The 19620-nt window shown below is 37.7% G+C and overlaps 1 protein-coding gene across 21 annotated transcripts in view; it reads left to right on the forward strand.

The window, feature by feature from the left end:
* Positions 1 to 19620, forward strand: part of PPFIA2 (PTPRF interacting protein alpha 2) — a 469533-nt gene that overhangs the window by 419443 nt on the left and 30470 nt on the right. For 11 of the 21 annotated variants that reach the window (XM_032393724.1, XM_032393725.1, XM_032393729.1 and 8 more), the window contains 3 exons: positions 3996 to 4004; positions 15137 to 15218; positions 18914 to 19114. In XM_032393724.1, coding sequence (XP_032249615.1) covers positions 3996 to 4004; positions 15137 to 15218; positions 18914 to 19114 — 292 coding nt within the window. The remainder of the gene's footprint in view (positions 1 to 3995; positions 4005 to 15136; positions 15219 to 18913; positions 19115 to 19620) is intronic. The other 10 variants (XM_032393726.1, XM_032393728.1, XM_032393742.1 and 7 more) reach the window with 1 other exon arrangement.

Below are 19620 nucleotides of genomic sequence, written 5' to 3' on the forward strand. Positions count from 1 at the left end.
TAAAACTTACAAAGTCAGTATCAAACAGCAAGGATAATTAACCTCCTTTTTTAAAAGAAAAAAAAGTCACTAAATAGGGTACTTTTAAATATAATGCTGACATCTTAATCTGGAAAGAATTATCCCCATTTGTTCCTGCAAATATAGGATCTTATATTGGCTCTGCATAGGTTTTTCATAAGGTCTTTGAAGATGCTGTCTCTTCCAGCAGTTATTTAAAATTAGCCAGCCATCAAGCAAGGTTCTCTTCCTTGTTTCCATGTTCCTAAGAAGGGCAGTGATTATCTATATCTTATTGCTAGAGTTTTATTTAAAAAAATAGTTCTATACCAAAAGATTTCCAATAAAAAATATAAGTATGTGTATATGTATGTTTTATGCACATGTATATACAAAAATATAATTAAATGTCTTTGTTTCAGATTTTACGTAATCAAAACTTTAACCATGGGCCTGACTGGCTTAAATTTACTAGGCAAATGAACAGCAAAATTCTTAGAAGAATAAAGATTTCTTAACCTCTCTAAAAGAGTCTCAAGAATCTCAAAGTTTAGCTACTTGAAATTGATATTAACTTTAATGAAAAGTTACTTCTGAAGTAGTGTGATGGTGAACCTTACTGAAAACTTCTGAACCATTTCCTTTCAATTATAAAGATCACTAGAAATATGCTTGAACATTTATTTATCTGTATCCCAGCACACTAGCCTCTTTCTGTCCTCTTCTTGCTTCCTATTTAGCTTAGATTCCATGGGCATAATTTCAACACACTCAAAAATTCCTAAACTTTTTTGCTCCTCTTTCATTTGGTTGTATCCACAAGTCATATTCACAGCCACCAATGAATTTTCTTTCTTCATGTCTGCATTTGAACACCTCTATGCTGCCGGAGGACATTATAGCAGAAGAAGTTGAGCCAGCTTCATTTGGGAACTCAGCAGTGCCCAATAATTGCAGTATTTTTCTCTTACCAATTTTGTTTCTACTCTCTGCAGCTTTCGTTAGAGACCTCCACTGTCCTCAAACCTGCATCTTCTGCACATGAGCTCACAGTCTGCCTCAGAGGGAGAGAAAAAAGAAACCAACAGGGTGCCCTGAATTATTTGCTGCCAAATACACACTAACACTAGTCCTTCTCCTGTTTTATTAGAGGAAAGTAGGATACTCTCTTCTTGCCTGAGCTCATCTCTTCCCAGTTTCTTAGTCATGTTGTGCTGACTTCGCATTTGCTCTTATACCTTCAAATTCTGCTCTCTTCTGTATTTTGGCCATCAGCATTTAAACATTCTCAGGTTTCATCTATTAAGAGAAATCCTCTCTTTATTCCACGTTTCCACATCAGTTCCTACCCATTCACTTCCCAATCTGGTGTTAATAATTGATTTTAAAATCTTTCCGAGTCACCAACTTGAACCTAAAGAAGCGAGAGGCAATCACATTCCACATATGAAGCTCATGTAGTGACTTATTTATCATGTGAAGTTTTAACATTCAAAGTTGACTAGTTTATAAACAGGCAAAGGCCCATTCATTCAGTAAGAGATCTAGAGGATTGAAGTGAGACAGCTCAAAAGTTTCAGGCACCCATTTTGGACTATGACATGTTAGCTGGTAATGTCTCCTTGTGTCTGGATGTATGCTGATGTTCCCAAGGAAAACATGCCAACAATTGGATTTGATCTTATTCATTAAATGGTAACTTAAAACCTGTTCTTTTTCTATATCAATTAAAACTTGTTATTTGCCTGTTACTCACAGAGGTCTTTAACTGAAGAACATTTATTTTTCACAGAATCTGTCTTGCTATTATCATAACCTTGACAATCTGGAGTGAAGAGAAAAAAGAATAATGAGGTTATGTGTTGTTGTAAATAACTGCTTGTAAGAAAGAATATAGAAAGAAGAAAAATTAAATACTTTATCTAGATGAAAAAACTCTGCAAATATATACTCCCTCTGACATGAATTTATAGTATATTCCCACAACATATGTCAGAGTCCTTTATGACTCTAGCTTTTTGTCCTTTGCAGAACATCTTTTTTAAGTCATGAGCTGAAACACTTAATATTATAAAGTGAGATAACTGCTCAGTATTGCTTTAAATTAACTGACTATGGAGAACAAGAAAGTTCATAAACACTGAGAAATCAGACAACTTACAAAAGTTGATAACAAATATATCAGAACTTTAAGCAGTACTTTTTGAGTGTCTCCTTTATGTATGTGTTTCCTCCTTATTTTCATAATTTCTCTTAAATTTTATATTTAAGGTATTTGTATTAGTATAAGTTTTCTGTTTTTGAAAATGACAAGTGAAGATGTGAGGACTATTAATATTCCACTGTGTGCAGATTTAATCAACTTGTTTTATTGGAGAGCAATTCCTAGATAGCTGGCAGGCTGCAAAAGATGATTTTGTCCATGGGAATAACTGGCCCCAAATACTTTTGGCAATTTTCCTGGAGAGCTCAGAAATTGCCTTTTTTAAGAGCTCATCAAAGAGTTCACAGGTATGTTGACAGGAAAGCCATTTTAACCCCTTAGAAGTGATCTTTTTTGGTTTTAATGTTCTTTCTGTTGCATGTGTGATGTAAAAAAGATGCCTTAAATTTCTTAGAACATGGTGGTGCCAATGTGTATGGACATTTATGTTTTTGTTCATGTGAAAATTTGAAGAGCTTCCCACAGCTGTTCCGGAGCTAAGGCCAAAGAATATGCGTTCTCCAAAAGGCCTATCTAATAAAACGATACCCGGTTTCTCTGAATGAATGCGTTTAGATGAGGCACGTACAGGGTGTTCCATTGCACGTCAACCTTTACTTTATAATGACTGAGCAATAAAAATGGAAACTAAGTTGCCTAATTTCTGAGATATGAATTTCTGCTTCATATTTTGTTGTATTTAATATATTTTATGAGTTGTAGTAAAAGTTTTATTTTTTCAAAGAATTAGTCTATTATGCTTGTATAGAAAAACTTAAAATGATATTCTCATGGCTTTTTGTTGAATTATTTAAATTCCGTTATTTTCCCAGTGCCACTACTATATCCAGGGAGCAAGAGGGCTACCTCAAAAACTACATTTAAATCAATGCTGTTTTGTGATGATTTATGGTAATATTGGTGAACCAAATGAGTTTGCTTTTTTCCTCAGAGCAACATTTATAAACATCTGTCCAAATAAATGTTCCTGTTGAGAGAGACCCAGTTGGCACCAACACCATTTGTTTTGCCCGATCAAACAGAGGAAGAGGAAGTAGTATAGCAGGAGGAGAAGAGTGATAGACTTCTTTTATGCTTTCTCACATTCTGAAGACTGGCAAATGCATATTTATAAAAATAATAATTATTATTATGACATTTGTGAGCATATTAAAATTATGGACCCGGAATGTAAAATTATTTCCTGCCCCAGATTAAGGTGAGGAAGTTGAAAATCAGAACTTGCTAGTAATTTTAACCAACTCATGTATGAGAACTGGAACCCAGATACTCTGACCTTCACCCTAGTGCTCTCTTAAGTCGCTGTCTCTGCAGGGGTCCATCGTACTTTGTTTTGAGCTCTAGCAGTAAGCATGTAAGGCCATATGAGGATCTGAGCACTCTTTTGTAAGTTATTGCTTCTATTTGTAAAACAAGCCAGGAGTGGCCTGAGGTAAAGAATGTTCTTTAATAAAGTGCCTAATTTCTTCCTGGGGTATACTAGAGGCTGGGAAAAATGTGGTCATGCATGTTTCAGAGTGGCTCATTTTCAAGAGACAGACTTACTAGTCAACAATTAGAGCTACCCTCAACCTGATCATGCTTTTGGACGCAGTGAGTATGTGTGTCATGGTGAAATTAAAAAAAGACACCATGTCTTTCTCATATCTGAGCTTTTGCACATCTGAAATGATGCTCTTGTTTTATTCCATGGCTTTCTTTGGACTGAAATGTATCCATTAACATTTGTGTGCTTTTCTTTTCCATCCATCCTTCTCCATCTCATGAAAAGCACATCTGGGTAAGTTGAATGACAACGGCTGCTGAACATGTTTATTTTCAGCACCATCCTTTTTTTCTTTTATCTTTAGTATTTCTCTTTTCAGTTGTAACACAAGCTGCACTGCCTCTGACCTAAAATGAAAATTGTGAAGTGTATTCATTTCTACACCGTAAAGGAATCATTGGTTCAGAGAAATGTTCACACTCAAATTAATGATGGTGGCCTTGCAGGCACTTCTGTTTCTTCAGTTCTATTAGGCACATGTCAAAGGCATTCCAGACGTCATTTCCTTTCTTCTCGAGTCATTCTCTAGGAGTTAGTATGGCACTAAGTGAGGCTTAAGTCATGGGCCACTTCAGTACTTTGGACAGTGCTGCATGATTGGGTCCTTCTGTGTGTTCCCTAGTGCTTTCTGGTTCCCCACCCGCATCCTCCTGCAGACACAGACTTCTGTGTTCATTACTAGAACTGTACTTAAATGAAGAGGGTTAAATGCTGGATCTTACCCAGTAGGACTTTTATGCCTAGTTTCCAAAGTAATCGTTGGTTTTGGTTGATTCCTTTGGTTGTGTGTGTTTTTTCCATTATTTCCTATACTACTGGTTAATTTTCAAAGCTTTAAAATCCAAACAACTCAATCCTGCTCTTTGAACTAAAATTAAAACATGTTATTATCTATTCCTAAGACAAATTGGGCTTCAAAGCAAAACAAATTGTGTACAACATTTACAAAATATTTACATTGGTATAAACTTCTGCATTGGTAGCATGGTGAGCTTTTAAAAACACTTTAGTTTGGGAGAGGTATTGCTTTTAAATTTAAAGCTATATATATATATATATATATATATATATTATACACACACACACATGCATATTTCGTAAATAAAATGGCTCCAATGAGATGCCATTATCCAGGAAGCTAGGGAGAGTGCCCCTAATTTGCTTTATGGATATTTTATATGCCAATACAAGGTCATGTACTTTGTAATATTACTTAGTTCATTACTATCGCTTATATTTGTTATACTTTTCTACTCTAATTTTAAGTTACAGTTACTATTACTGATTATTTAACAATGCAGAATTTACTTCAGTTATGGTAATTTATGATATTAAGGATATTAAGGATAAACTAGGATATTAAGCTCTAGTAAGTGTTCTTAAAAATGCAAGGTGAGCTGTGGTTAGGGTAATGTTCAACTTTGCTAGCCAAAGTTGTAAGCTCTTACTTTTTAAAAATAATGAATATTCTAGACATTAGATTTAAAACATTGTTTTCATGTCATCATGTAATACCAGTCTTCTGTTTTCTAAAGACTTTTAAATTTCATGAGGAAAATAATCCCAATAATAAAACTTCATTTCCCTATCACTTTTTGAATGAAATACTGAAAAAGAATAAATGCATGATGCATTGTCATTTATGGACTTTAAGAAACTGATGTAATTGTCTTCATTCTAAAATTCAGATTCTTGTCATCTTGTACATGCTCCTGGAACTTAACAGTTTATGACCTCAAAATCACTTCCCTTGTAGAATCTCTAACAGAAAGCTTAGGATGTTAAAGTACAAATATAGTGAAAAACAGAAGATTTGAGGTGGAAAGATCATTCATTAAATTAGCAAACAGAAGATAAGAATTTAAGCATCAACTTTCCCATGCGTTGCATACCCTTGAGTGACTGACATATTCTCTTTATTTATTGATACTACTGTCAACTTCCCGTACCTCATAAGAGCATGAGAAAATATGTATAACCTCAGAAGCACAAAACCCATGAACTTCAAAATCTGAGTTAAAGAGGGCTGAAAATTAGATGAGGCACTAAGGTAATCTAGTCTAAATGGTATCCAAATAACCTGAAAATTACCAGTGTTCCTCCAATAAGTCCCCAATTTACTATCAGGAAGTGACTAGGGAGAACAGACCATAGAATCTTTCAAAAGTGAAATTGTTCAATAGAAAGTAATACAAGTCCCTTTAGTTTTCGAGAACAGCATGAGTAATTGTATTGCTCCATCACATTTGTGTGGGTGTGCGTGTGTGTGTTTATACCTTTTTAATGGTTTTGAAACTGATTAAATTCAAAATAAAGTGAGGAAAGAAATTATGTAAATCCTAATTCAAACTCACAAATAAATTCCTGAGACTAAGCCCTCCATTTCAGAGCAGCTTGAAGGAAAAAAGGTTTCAATATGAATAAGCTTTGGTTTTAATGTAGTCAAACTATTTCAATTCCAAACAACCTAGCATGTGTTCTTAGAATCTAAATAAAACACGACTTAGATCTGTAATGGACTTTTAAGTGCACTTCATGTGAAAATGTGCCATAATACGATATACAAACACACATTCACTTGCACACACACACACAATCACAGTACACTGTGCTTTTAAAATCAAGTCAACCTTGTTAATGTTGAATTTGAAACTCTTAATTTTATGGAGCTAAATATGTATATTTAGGCAATCAATGTTCTGAAGCAGCTGATTGGGATTTTGACATTTCTGTTTAGAATAATTACGTGAGTTAAAATATACATTTTCAGCTTGCACATGTTAGAAAAAATGTGGGTGGCACCATATTTTGTTCATATTTGCTGACCAGAATTTCAAACGGTTTCTCAAATATGTAATGTAGATTTTCATAGAATTGATCAACAAGTCTAGATTTCTGAATAATAGAGTTATAGCCTATTGTCTGTTTGAAATTTGAGGTGATCATTTCCTACTTATCCTTCTGACTATTGAATTTTAATGGAACAATTAGTAATGGTGTGAAGTGAAGTGTAAGTAAATTTACTGCTAGTATTATGTAAGGGAGATTTATTCTCTGGCCTACACGGTTGAGAAGAGATTCAACTGTCAAATTATTTTGACTTATATTTTGTTCTTGGTTCTTACTGAGCCACATATTTATTTCTTCTGGTTATATCAGTAACTAGTTACTTGTCATGTGCTACAGTAAATAAATAAGTCCTTAAGATAAATTTTTCAATCAGAGAATTACTTTGTATTACAAATAGACAAAATCAATTGAACTGAAACAAGTTACAAGAAATTCAGCTTTTCCTTCCCTCTGACAGAGGTGCAGAACCTGACATTAAGGAGGAACAAGAAGAGAAAAGGCACAGCTCCTTTTTTCTCTTACAATGTTGAGGATTAAAAGGTGTGATAGTAAGGGGGTAAAGACTATACATATTAGCCACGAGGCCAAATAAATATATACCACTTCTAAATATAAACGAACCACAAGAAAAGAAAGTGGGAGACTATTATTTTATTTAATACTAACAATGTAGTGGATGCAATTGGTTTTAATGTAATCAAATTCTTATCGTCAGTTTACCCTCCTTTCTCAGTAATGAAAAGTTCAAAGTGTAATTAGCTAAAGGATCATAGGAGGGTTAAGAAAGTTAACTCTGTGGCCAAGTTTTTGGGGCTCAAATTCTGGCTCTGCCACCCACTGGTTCTATGCTCCAAGTGACTTTTGCTCTTCAATGTCCTCAGCTGCAAATGAGTATCAATATGTATCTTACCATTGTGAAAATTAAACAAATTATACATATAAAGCACTTAGGATAAAGCACTTAGGATAGGATAAATGAATGTTAGCTATTGTTGTCTGGGATCCAAACCCTAATTTGTCTACATCCAGAACCTTTGTTCTTTCAAACCATGATATAGTACTTCTGAAGAATAGAAGTGGTTTAAAGACAAGAGAGCACGTTAGATAAACCTCTATTATGGTACATTGTAAATGAGAGGTATAAGAAGTGCAATTACTGGAGTATACACAAGTTATACTATTTATATAGAAGAGAAATCTAATTCTGCCTGGGAGAGGTCTTGGAATCTTCACAGGAAGGATAAAGCATTAGCTGTGTCTGAGGGACAAGTATGAGTTTGCCACGATTCTTATGCAAAGAAGGATGTTTCAGTCAGAAGAAAAAGATAAGAGTCACAGAAAGGGTCAAATAAAATGAGGTATTCGGGGGATGGCAAGTGTTTCAGCACTGACTGAGCACAAGAGTCTGGAGAGAGAGCCAGGGCCAGATTACTAAGGGTTTTTTTTCCATCATGCTAAGATATTTGACCTTTATTTTTAGGACAATGGGGAGGTTTTCAAGTAGGCAAGTCTTAACAAAAACTTTGTGTTTAGGAGGGTCTCATTGGGAGTTGGAAAAAGGATGGAAAGGAGGGGGTACCAAACAAGAGACAGAGAGACTCTGGGAGTTCATTGCCATGATCCACAAATGATGAGAATTTGAACAAAAGCTTTGGTAGTAGTCAATCAATTTGCAAAATATCTTATTTAATATTAGAGAGTACATTTTTTCTCTTTCTGAACAGCCAATATAGGTAACTGCTAAACAAAATTCTTATTCCTTTTCAAGATGTAGTGCACAGTTTGATGTTAACAAAAACAAAATACTTAGAATTCACTCTGTCATCAAAGATCCCAGATGGTTGTCAACATTGAGAGTTTTGTGGATTACAATATAACAACCATTCAAGAGATATTCTTAGCTATAGCATGGGAAGAAAAGCAAGAGACAGTGGAAGAGCAAACTCTCATCTCTAGGACTTTAAAGATTTTATTTATTTATTTATTTGAGAGAAAGAGAGAGAGACAGAGAAACAGCATGAGAGGGGAGAGGGTCAGAGGGAGAAGCAGGTTCCCCGCTGAGCCGGGAGCCCGACACGGGACTCGATCCCAGGACTCCGGGATCACAACCCGAGCCGAAGGCAGTCGCCTAACCAACTGAGCCACCCAGGCACCCATCATCTCTAGGACTTTAGAGTCTTGGGTGGGAGAGGAGATGCACGCATGTGATGCTAATCAACAATCACTATGAGTGATTTTTGACACTATAAGTATCCAGATTTTGAAGGATAAAGAGTCCTTGTGGAATGGGATTATCGCAAAAATGAAAGGAAGGGTCATGATTTAGGCAAACAGTAAGATTCTGATAGTTGAAGAAGGGAAAGAACTTCTCAGCTCTGGAAAATGGTACTCACAATGACAGAATTAGTAATGCACAAATTATTTGCAAAAGTAGGTTCTCAGTCCTGGTTAGAAGTGAAGATGATTAGAAAGGGAAATCAAGACTAAACCTATTTAGTATTTGTAATTCAGGTTGAGGGTTATACTTTAAACATTTAAGGAACCATTGGAGGGTTTTCAGAGGACAATGCTATGACAAAAGTAACAGTTCACATTCATTAGCTGCTTCCTTTGTGTGAGGCCCTGTTGTAATCACATTACATGTATTTTCTCAGGTCACTTTCATTGCAACCCCCTGAGGAAGGTACTGTTATCAGCTTTATTTTACAGATGAGGAAACTGAGGCACAGAGAGGTAAAGTGACTTGTCTGTGGATGCACAGCTAGGAAGAGGAGGCACCAAGAATCAAGCCTAAGCAATCAGACTTTAAAGGCCACTCTCTCACCTATTCTGCTAGCATAGCAGATTTTTTTTTATGCCAATGTATTAGAAGGGTTAGAGAACTTGAGATAGGGACCAATTAAAGGGTTGGAAAAAAAAGTATGGTGGCAATGAGAATAGAAAGTAAAGAAAGATGAAATAGAAAACATGAAGGGGAAATGGGCAGGCATTAAATGGAAGGTGACTGGCACGGCCATCACACAGTCATATCACAAATTGGCAATCCTAAAATAGCATTGTAGGCTAAGTGGTCTGAGAATAAAGTCTCTTTTCACTGACAGTGATGAACCATCCATGCTGAGAAGAATATGAGAAAGGAGACTTTACTGACCCTGTGGTCTGTGACTTTTTTGAGTAATTAATGAACTTTATTTCTCAGAGTTTAACACTTTCTTGAACTTGTTGATTTACGAATTGTGTTCCCCTACCATGAGGACATGAGGACAGGGAACTTTGCATGCCCCAGGATTCATCAAATTTGTTAGGTAGTCAGTCATCTGATTTTTTTTTACAGACCTACTATGTGCCAGGTTTTGTGTTCAGCAAAGAATAAAACCGACTGAATCTCTGAGTCGATAAAATGTTAAAGGTACTCTAGGTAGGAATGCTTAGTATTCTAGGGCGCTTATAAAAAGAAGTAGTAAATATTGCCTCAGGGGCGAGGAAAGGATGGCTTCAGAGAAGAAGTATTTTTGTATGTCTTGAAAATCAAGCCAAAGTGAGGGGGGTAGACAAGGCAGGGAGGCAAGAGGACATTGTTGAGTGTGATAGAAACACAGCTCACAAATATGCAGGCATACTCCACCAATTAGGTCAAAACTACAATAGCTGAGGAGACACATAAAACCAAAAAAGGAGAAGCCAGACATTTCCATTTGGATTGAGTCACTGAGGCAAAGTCATACTTGCTTACATTCATGTGGATAAAGAGTTAGAAACTACAAACCCAGCAAATGCCCTTGATTTATGTACATTTGTTAGACACTCTTGATCGTTTACTCAGAAATCCTTGGGGCTGGTTATTCTTAGGGTGCCCACAACCTTGTTCCTGTCCTCAGATCAGGCCTAGCATGCACAGGCTCCCCTCTGTACCGTTATATATGGGCATGCAAATGACTCATACACTCAAGTTTCTCACCTGTTGGGCCTCCTGAGGTGTCACTTTCCAGTCACAGTAACTCATTGACACCTAATTCAAGAGAGTCTGACACCTTTGGGGGAATCTAATAGCATTCTTCACTGTAGATGAGAATGTGTTTCTTGAAAATACTCAACGATTCAGAAGTTTTTCTTCTTCAGTACAATTAGTACTTTTGAGTTTTCACACAGGTGATGACAGCCCTGAGCCAGATAGATTTTCTAAAAGGAAGTGCTACTGATATCCTCTAAAATCTAGTCTACATCTTAAAACAAAAATGCATACCCATAACTATAGTGATATATAAATTATCCTTTGGGAAAAAATGGTTGAATATTAGATTGTCTGGAGAGAAAAAAGAAAGAGAAAAACAAAACTATTTCTTCGGGTCTAAAAACAAAGACAGCAATTTCCAGACTCACACGTATACTAGGGAGAGTTGATCACAGCCTTGCTCTGGAAGAACTGTCACTAGACCTTTTGAAATGTTGACTCTGGAGTACAGAAAAAAATTCACACCTTCCCACACACGGACTGGTTCAAAAGAGAACACCAGTATATTCAAAATGCCTGTTTGTGACAAATCAGTGTTTTATTTAGTATTTTCTAAACAGTTCAGGTCACTATTTCTCTGTCAGTGACACCAAAATATCTCATGAGAAGAAGCATGCCCCCATACAATTAATGTTGACCCTTAATATTATCTGTTAGAAAATCATAATGTATTAAACTCAGTGATTTCCAATTATTATAGTTTTGCCTGTATTATGTTTTTTAACATTGCTTCTTTCTCATGCCATACACCCAGATAATATGTCTCTTATAAATTCTGTATAGTGCAGAGTTTTTTAAGATTGAGAAGAATTAAATGTAATGTTGCTTTGAGAATTTCAGTGCATTTCTTTACACAGTTGATTCTACCCTCAGATTAAGGGAAAACGCATCTGGAGTTAAAGTCATGTAGCGCTCAGTTCTGCTGCAAAACCCAGCCTTCCACCCCTTATCTGGCAGTTTCTCCCCTCTTTTTTAGCTCAAAGGCCTTTACATGGGCTCCAGCCCTGCCAGTTGGGGTCCAAAGGACAGAATCCAGTGGACTAGAGCTCCCTTTTCTTATTATCTTAGCATAGTCTTACTAAAGTTATTGTGGTTACAAGAGTTTGCGATTTAAGCAAAACAAACAAAGCAAAAACAAAGAAAACTTTTTCAAGGGCCAAATTGCCCAAAGATTTCACAAACAATCGTGCAATTAAATTTCCATTAAGACAGAAAATAGAACTATCTGAGCACATTGGATTGCGTCTTAACCACACTGCTGTCAGGGATCCCATGCCAGATCACACTCGGGATCAGCCAGAGTGGGTGTTACTCTGACAAATTGGCTCAAGAGGAAACAGAATTTAAGGATTTTTTTTTTTTTTTTTGAAATGAAACTTTGAATGGTGTTGTAATCCAAAATAGAAAAAGATACTTGGACTACAAAAAAATATATCCGTTATGGGGCTCAGTTTACTCTAACAAGAAGTACCTAACTGCGAACACTGGCAGACGTTCAACGTTCACAGCTATATATTGAGCACCTTGTCTGTGCCTGACCTTGTTCTAGATGCTTCTAATTATCTCTAAACAGAATATGTGAAAACATCGGTCCTCCTTGAGCTTATATTTGATTGGGATATAATAGACTGAGGTGTAAATGATACTCTGTGTTCGAAGATAAGTGCTGTGGAGAGAAATAAATCAAGGAACAGGGATAAAGAATGTCTGGTGGGGGTCGAAGGAGGGAGGGGGGAGACACTCAGAGAAGGTGACATTTGAGTAAATATTGAAAGTAGTGAGGGAGTGAGCCATGTGGAGACAGAGGGCCCAAGCATTCCACACAGAGAATAGTGGGTACAAGGGTCTTGAGGCTGAAAGGCCTGCGCCGTCTCCAGGGAACAGCGAAGAGGCAGCATCATTGTGTGAGGTAGCAGCTGAATCAGAGAGTTGAAGAGGGTAGGAGAGTAGATCCTAACTGCCGCTTTGCCTTTTATTCTCAGGGAGACAAGGAGTGATTGGAGGGTTGTGAGCAGAGAAGTTACAGTATCTGACTCAAGTTTGAACAGGTTCACTCTGGCTTGTGTGGTGTAATATTTTTAGAGAACTAGTCAGAAGTTTCACAATTAAAGTGTTCCAGCTTTTAAAAATGGCTTTTGTACAACTCCTATAATTCACCTCTGACAATGTTATGTGCTTCCTAGGTGCTGAGCGCCTATTTACTTGCCTTTTTACTAAATGTAGCAAAAAACGGCTGTAAATGTCTGTTTCTTCCCCTTTACTGCCACTCAGCTGCTACATCACTGAAAGTGTTTCTTGCCCTATTGGATATAACATTACAACTCCGAATAAGGCTCCTCAGCTCCGTGGAGGCCTGCTCTCCACTGGCTTGCACGTATCCCATGCCGAGTCCTTCCTCTGACCCCCCACCTTTACTGCTTATCCTGCTTAGAACGCCTTTCCACAATCCCTTCAAAGCCAGCTTGGTTGCCACAATCCTTCACCAAGTGTTTCCATTGCTTTTGACCCATATTCCAAAATCCTCCTGCTCAGAACGTGCATCACCGAGTTTTAGCATCTGTTTGTGTACTATATTGTGTTTTTGGACAGTTCATGTGTTTGCTTTTTCTATCTAACCGGGGATCTTGTGAAAAACTGGGGCCATGCCTGTATTCTCACATGGGACACAGGTCTAAGCTCACAACAGGTGCTTACAAGGAGTACCTTATGGTTGGTTGGTTGACCCTTCAACCCCTTTCTCTCAATACCAGTAGCAGTGAGACTAGGCTCCTTGAGTCTGTTTTTCAATGAAGGAATGTTGGGAAGCCCAAGGGAATGGCGGATGGTGCAGCAATCCAGGTGAGGAAGCCCCTCTAGTTTTCACTTTGGATTCAGGGCACCCGTCACTCTTCCCCGTCACAGGTGCTGAATAACTGACAGGTAGAACTGACCTGTGCTTTCCTTGCTAGTCCCTCAAATGAAACAGCAGTTGATTTATATGTCTCTTCAGCTGCTCTAACTTCAGTTTTTGTTTTGCCTCTTTGTTTCTTTTTTCACACTGATTATTTGTTGGCAGCATCCACTGCAAATATAGAAGTTCTCACTGAAAAGCATTTTCGGTTATATACAGTTGACCATTGAACACTGTGGGTTTGAACTGCTCGGGCCCACTCATATGAGAATTTTCGTCGATAAATACACTACAGTATTATAATGTATTTTCTCTTCCTTATGATTTTCTTAATAACATTTTCTTTTCTCTAAATTTACTATAAGAATACAATACAAAATATATATAACATGCAAAGTAGTTAGTCTACTGTTTATGTTGTCAGTAAGGCATCCAGTCAACAGTAGGCTATTAGTAGTTACGTTTTTGGAGAGTCAAAAGTGCAATGCGGATTTTTTACTGTGCGGGGGGTTGGTTCCCCTAGCCCCCGTGTTGTCCAAAGGTCAACTGTATCTTAACATATTATAATAAGCAATTGATTGTTTGATGGTGGGAAATAATCAAATGCTTCATTTTGGAGTTCATATATGATATTACTGATAGATTCCTAAGCGTGAAAGATACACATTCAAAAGAGCAAATAATATACTACGTTTTTATCATTTGTGTGTAAGATCAAAACATACTAAGGAACAGAGAATATATTTTCCAATATAGTCCTGGTCAGGTACATATCAATTTGAGTTTCAACACATATTTGCTATTTCAACAACGAACGACTCAAATTGGTTTTGTAAATGGATGTCAGTTATAAGGCTCAGTAGTAGAGACAGTGAATAATAACGCACTTGTCAAGGCTCTTTACAACATTTTTCTATCAGAAACAACCATTTGTTGTCATTGAGGTGTTTCATTTTCATTAAAAGCAGGAGTGATTATAAATGAAAAGGAATGTACTATTGAATTTCACACCTTACATTGCTTTCTAGTGATAGAAGTTAATTTCCCTCTGAGTTCTCTTTAAATGAGAGGTAATTTCATAGACTAGATTAAAAAAAAAAACACAAAAACTCAGAATATAGCTACCTGGACCTGGAGAGCATACTAAAATGAAGCACATGTCTTGAATGGGACTAAAATAACCAAATTTATCTACTGCCTCTATATACAGACATTTTCTCTATCATTGAAATTGTAAGGAGAAGTGGGCAAGGCAGATGGAAGAAGCCTCATTTAGATCCCATGATGTATGCTTGAATATGCATATGTGGGCTATTTTCTTGTTAAAAAGATAAGATATTTGCTGATAATAGAATTCAGCTTCTTAGTCCATTAACATTTAATGTTTGAATTTTGTGAATAAATGTTGGGAGAAATTATTTTTAGATGTCCGTGTTTCACTCATAAAATCAGTGGGTGATTTCCATGTATTACTAAAAGGAAGAAAGAATTCTGTTATTCTGTATTATCTCAGAAAAAGTTTGTAAAGGATTATTGTAAAATATTGTCATTAAAAATAGTCACCACTGTCTTTTTCCATGCTACATAACTAATAATCTCTGCTGTGTACTTCAGGCATGAACTTCTAGAAGAAGCTCGGAGGAAGGGATTACCTTTTGCTCAGTGGGATGGGCCCACTGTGGTTGCATGGCTGGAGGTAAGAGAATTAAACCAGAAAGCTCTTAAATTCATCACTTCGGTTTGATACTTTTTCTAGATACAGGTAAGGATGGGTTCCTGAAGTCACAGCTTTCGAGTAGCCTGGAGTAGCTTGTAAAGGGAATATTTGCTTTATCCAGGGGCCTATGGGCATTGTTTGGATCTTACTCTGATACATTCTTGTGATTGGGGCAGAAGGAAGCACCTAGTGGGATAAAAGGAAGTTTCTCTAAATCTCACCATCTTCATGTCCAGAGAAAGAGAAGACAGCTATTGAGCCACACGTCTGTTGTCGCAAGAAAACATCTGTCCCCATCCATCAGTCCAGAGTTCTTCCTCATCAGCAGGTTACAGAGAAGAGCCATCTCTATCTTCAACACTTCTGTGTTTTCCAAGAGATCACTGTCACCTGATTGCACAGAGAACCATTCCTTTGCTTGTAAATTAATTCTAGAACCTAATTCTCTAAAGCCTAGAGGCCAGCTAGGTTTAGCCACTTGGAATAAAGCAAGAGAATACTTAGCCCCTTGTTCTCCTCTGGGTCTGAAGTGAGTGTTATAATGAAACAAGAACTACATTCAGCATTTTCTACGGAACACTGGGCCCGGGAGGAAAAAAAAAAGAAAAAACAGCACCTGAGCAGGGTGGGGGGCAGCAGGAGCAGACTGGGACAGTGGAGGAAACACACATTTGATCACAAAAGACCCCTTCGTACCACATATTAATAGTGCTCACTGCCTATTCCATTTGGTTCTCTAATGTGGGCTGCTAGCAGCTGCCGGGAGATGCCAATGTCAGGGCAGAGAAGAAAATAGGCTTTTCTTGCCTGGCAGAGGCTATTGGAACCCATTGTTTTAAGTGGTTGGAGATGATGAAATCACTGACTTTCATCATCCTATCATATCCAGAGCTAACAAATTAATCAATGAGGAAAAATGAAAACCCATTTTAGTTTAAAAACTAGTCTTATATAGATAGATATAAAGACATACTTTGCATTTTTTCTTAGACCGAGTGAAAGAAGCCTGGTCTTGCTTTATTTTATTTTCTCATATCAGTCAGGGGATTTTCAGCATATTAGTGATCAGAGCTGCTTCTTCCAAATGTGCTTTTAAAATTATGATACTTTAAAAATCAATTATAAGGCAACATGCTTAAGAAAGCACACTTCAAAATTGATAGCAGTTTTTTTGTTCAGTGTCGCTCCAATAAAATGAGCTGCAGTTTGACAGAGAGTTAGCTGCTATTTTGGCAAGTGATGAACAAAGCCTTAGATGAAAAAAGCTTTATGACATTAAGGAGCTAGGAAATGACAGGCAGTGAAATTTTGTGCTAATTAAACCTATCCTGAGCACACAGAAGTTGCTCATAATGTGCTTCCTAAAGTGACTCAAATTATAAAATGGAATAAATAAGATGAGTGAGCGGGGTGATCCAATGACGGAGAGCTCTTAACTTTCCACCTCCTTTAGTGACTCCTTGTGTGCACAGCCTGGTAAGAATGATGTGCAAACATAAGTCTGATGCTTCACACACCATTTATCAACACCAGAAACTTTTTGAAAGTCTAATTAGGGATGATACCCATAACAGTGTATTGGCAAGCATTTGGGTAATATTATTCAGTATAGAAATCTAAATATCTTAGAAAGGGGGGGGTGAAAAATCATTAGAGTCCAGTGAAGGTATATTTAGATGTTTACTTATTTTGCACAGCATGAGTTTATAAACTAAGAAGTCCCATCTTCCATCATATCTAACGGTGCCTGTCAAGGTGAGGTCAATACCTTGTGCCGCACCTGCTGGAAGATAGTACGGACTTCTCAGTGATGGGCTCTACTTAGAGCCCCTCTCCCTTGTCTTTTATCTCTAATCACAGCCCAGGCCACAGTGACTCAATGATTTGGCTTTCGGTTTGTTTGTCTGCCTCCCCTATAGAGACAAGTTAGCCTCCTCATATGACAGAATTTTTTAAATAAAAGGATATCTAGTTAGGTTAGTTATCTATTACCATGTAACAAATTATCCGAAAATGTAACATTTATCTTCTTCATGGCTTCTGTGGGTCAGGAGTCTAGCTTGGGTTTCTGATCAAAGTCTCTCACGAGGCTGCAACCACGGGGTCAGCCAGATTGGCAGGCATCTCAAGGCTTGATGTGGGGAGAGTCCACTTCCAAGCTGACTCTTGTTTTCACAGTCATGATTCAGTTCCTTGCCAGTGCTGGCCGGAAACATCTGTTCCTTGCCACGTGGGTATCTCCAACAGGGCTGCACACAACATGGCAGCTGAACTCCCCCAGAGCTAGAGCACTGAGACGAGGGAGGGAGAGAGGACTAGCAGGAGTGAAGCTACCCTCTTTTTGTAACCTCATCTGGAAAGTGGCATCCCATCACTTCCACAATAGTCTATTCATTAGATATAAGACACTGGTTTCAGTCCAAACTCAAAGGTAGAGGATTACACAAAAGCAGAAATATCAGGAGGAAATCCCTGGGACCCATCTTAGAACCTGCCTACCACAGTGCCCTAGAAGTAATAAAGCTGACTCTCTTTGTTTTACAAATGAAGAAAATAAGGCCAAGGTTTAGAGAAGTTCCAGACTCACCAGTGACAGTGAAGCAATTAGAGCCCAGCCTTCTGGTCCAGAGCTCTGGGCATTGACGTTTGCTGATTTATAGCTTGTCTTCTTTCTCTTATTCTCACTTCTCACTCCTTTTGCTCAATCTGTTCATATCAACAAATAAAATAGTCCAAAAGATCACTATTTTGGACATCTAAAGACCAAGATTTAAACTGCTCACTTGCCTGTGCCCTGCTTCTTATTCATAGCTAATGATGGGGGGGAGGGGAAATGGAGAGAATATTCCTTTTTCAAATGTGCATAATTCAAATGCTACAACACCATCCATGTGAGTTGGCATTCACCCAGCGCTTAAGATGTATGCAGACACCGTTCACCGATTCCATTGTCTTTTAAGAGCATCATAGCAAAGTTGAAAAATTGGAATCCCTAAGTTCTGATGCATTATTCATTTTCTTACTCTCTTTACCTAAAGTTTTCCAGATGTTTGTAACTTCAGTCTCTCCCTTTAGCACATCATTTATCCTCCAAAACTTTGTCCATGCAGAACATCAACTTAAGTTCACACAACTATCGCATGCTATAGGTAGGTATGTGAGAAATGGGGCTTAACTACAATACAGGCTTGTATCAAAATCACATGGCTGGAGGTGGTAGAGCCGTCTCTTTCTGCGACAGAACTTCTTTGCCCTCAGAATTCCAAAGGAGATTGATAAATTGAATTCACGCGTTAAACAAAGTCGATTGAGCCTTTACCAAATGCAGCTTGTGGCTGTTCTTGTCCTTAAATCCAAGGGGGCGGGGGTGGATTTGGTGATGTGCAGCTATTATGTTTAACCTAATAATATAAAATAGTTGTTAAATTGCACACCCTAGAGACCCAATTTCAAATCTTTAGTTCCATCACTGCCTAGCTGATATTTTTTAATAAATTGCTTAATGCCTTTATGCCTCTATGTCATCTGGGGAAAATAATAATAGCATCTGTCTTTTGGGGTTTGGGCAGTAAAAGAGTTCATACGTGTAAAGTACTTGGAATGGTGCCTAGCACATAAGAGACACTATTAACTCTTAGTATAATCTGTGTGTGTGTTTTTTCCCTATCCAACAGCTCTGGTTGGGAATGCCTGCTTGGTACGTAGCAGCCTGCCGAGCCAACGTGAAAAGTGGAGCCATCATGTCTGCTTTATCAGACACTGAGATCCAGAGAGAAATCGGGATCAGCAATCCCCTGCATCGCTTAAAGCTGCGACTAGCAATCCAGGAGATGGTTTCCCTAACAAGTCCTTCAGCTCCTCCGACATCCCGAACTGTGAGTCCGCTTATGCTCCTTCCCTCTCCAGTGCTGGGCAAATAGCAGTCTCTCTAAGTCCACAGAGCCAGACTGTGGCAGCACACATTTCAATGTCAGCATGAATTATTCCAAAGAGACTCAGCTTGCTCTTCATTAACCTTGCTGCTACTTTTAATAGGTTTTCAAGTGAGGAGCTGTGATTCCGATCAGACTTGAAGGCTGTGACCAAGATAGACTTTTGAGCTAGTTTCTAACTAAAGTCTACGTTTTTCTCCCAGGCAACAGTATCCCAAGTTTACTCTTTTTTAGGATGTTCCCTTTTAAAAAAAAAAAGAACAGGAGATGAGCTGTTGGCATTAGTGCTTTCTGAAGATGCAATGCCGAACTCACTACTTCTTACGCAGTTTTCATAATTATGCAACTATGCAGATATTTGATATTTTATAAATACCAAGTGGAAAACCTTCCTTCAAATTCTCTTTGCTTCTCATTTATAAATCCCTATTCTTCTGATAATTGTGTCC

Source organism: Phoca vitulina, unplaced genomic scaffold (genome assembly GCF_004348235.1).
Source record: "Phoca vitulina isolate PV1807 unplaced genomic scaffold, GSC_HSeal_1.0 scaffold76, whole genome shotgun sequence".
Lineage (NCBI taxonomy): Eukaryota > Metazoa > Chordata > Mammalia > Carnivora > Phocidae > Phoca > Phoca vitulina.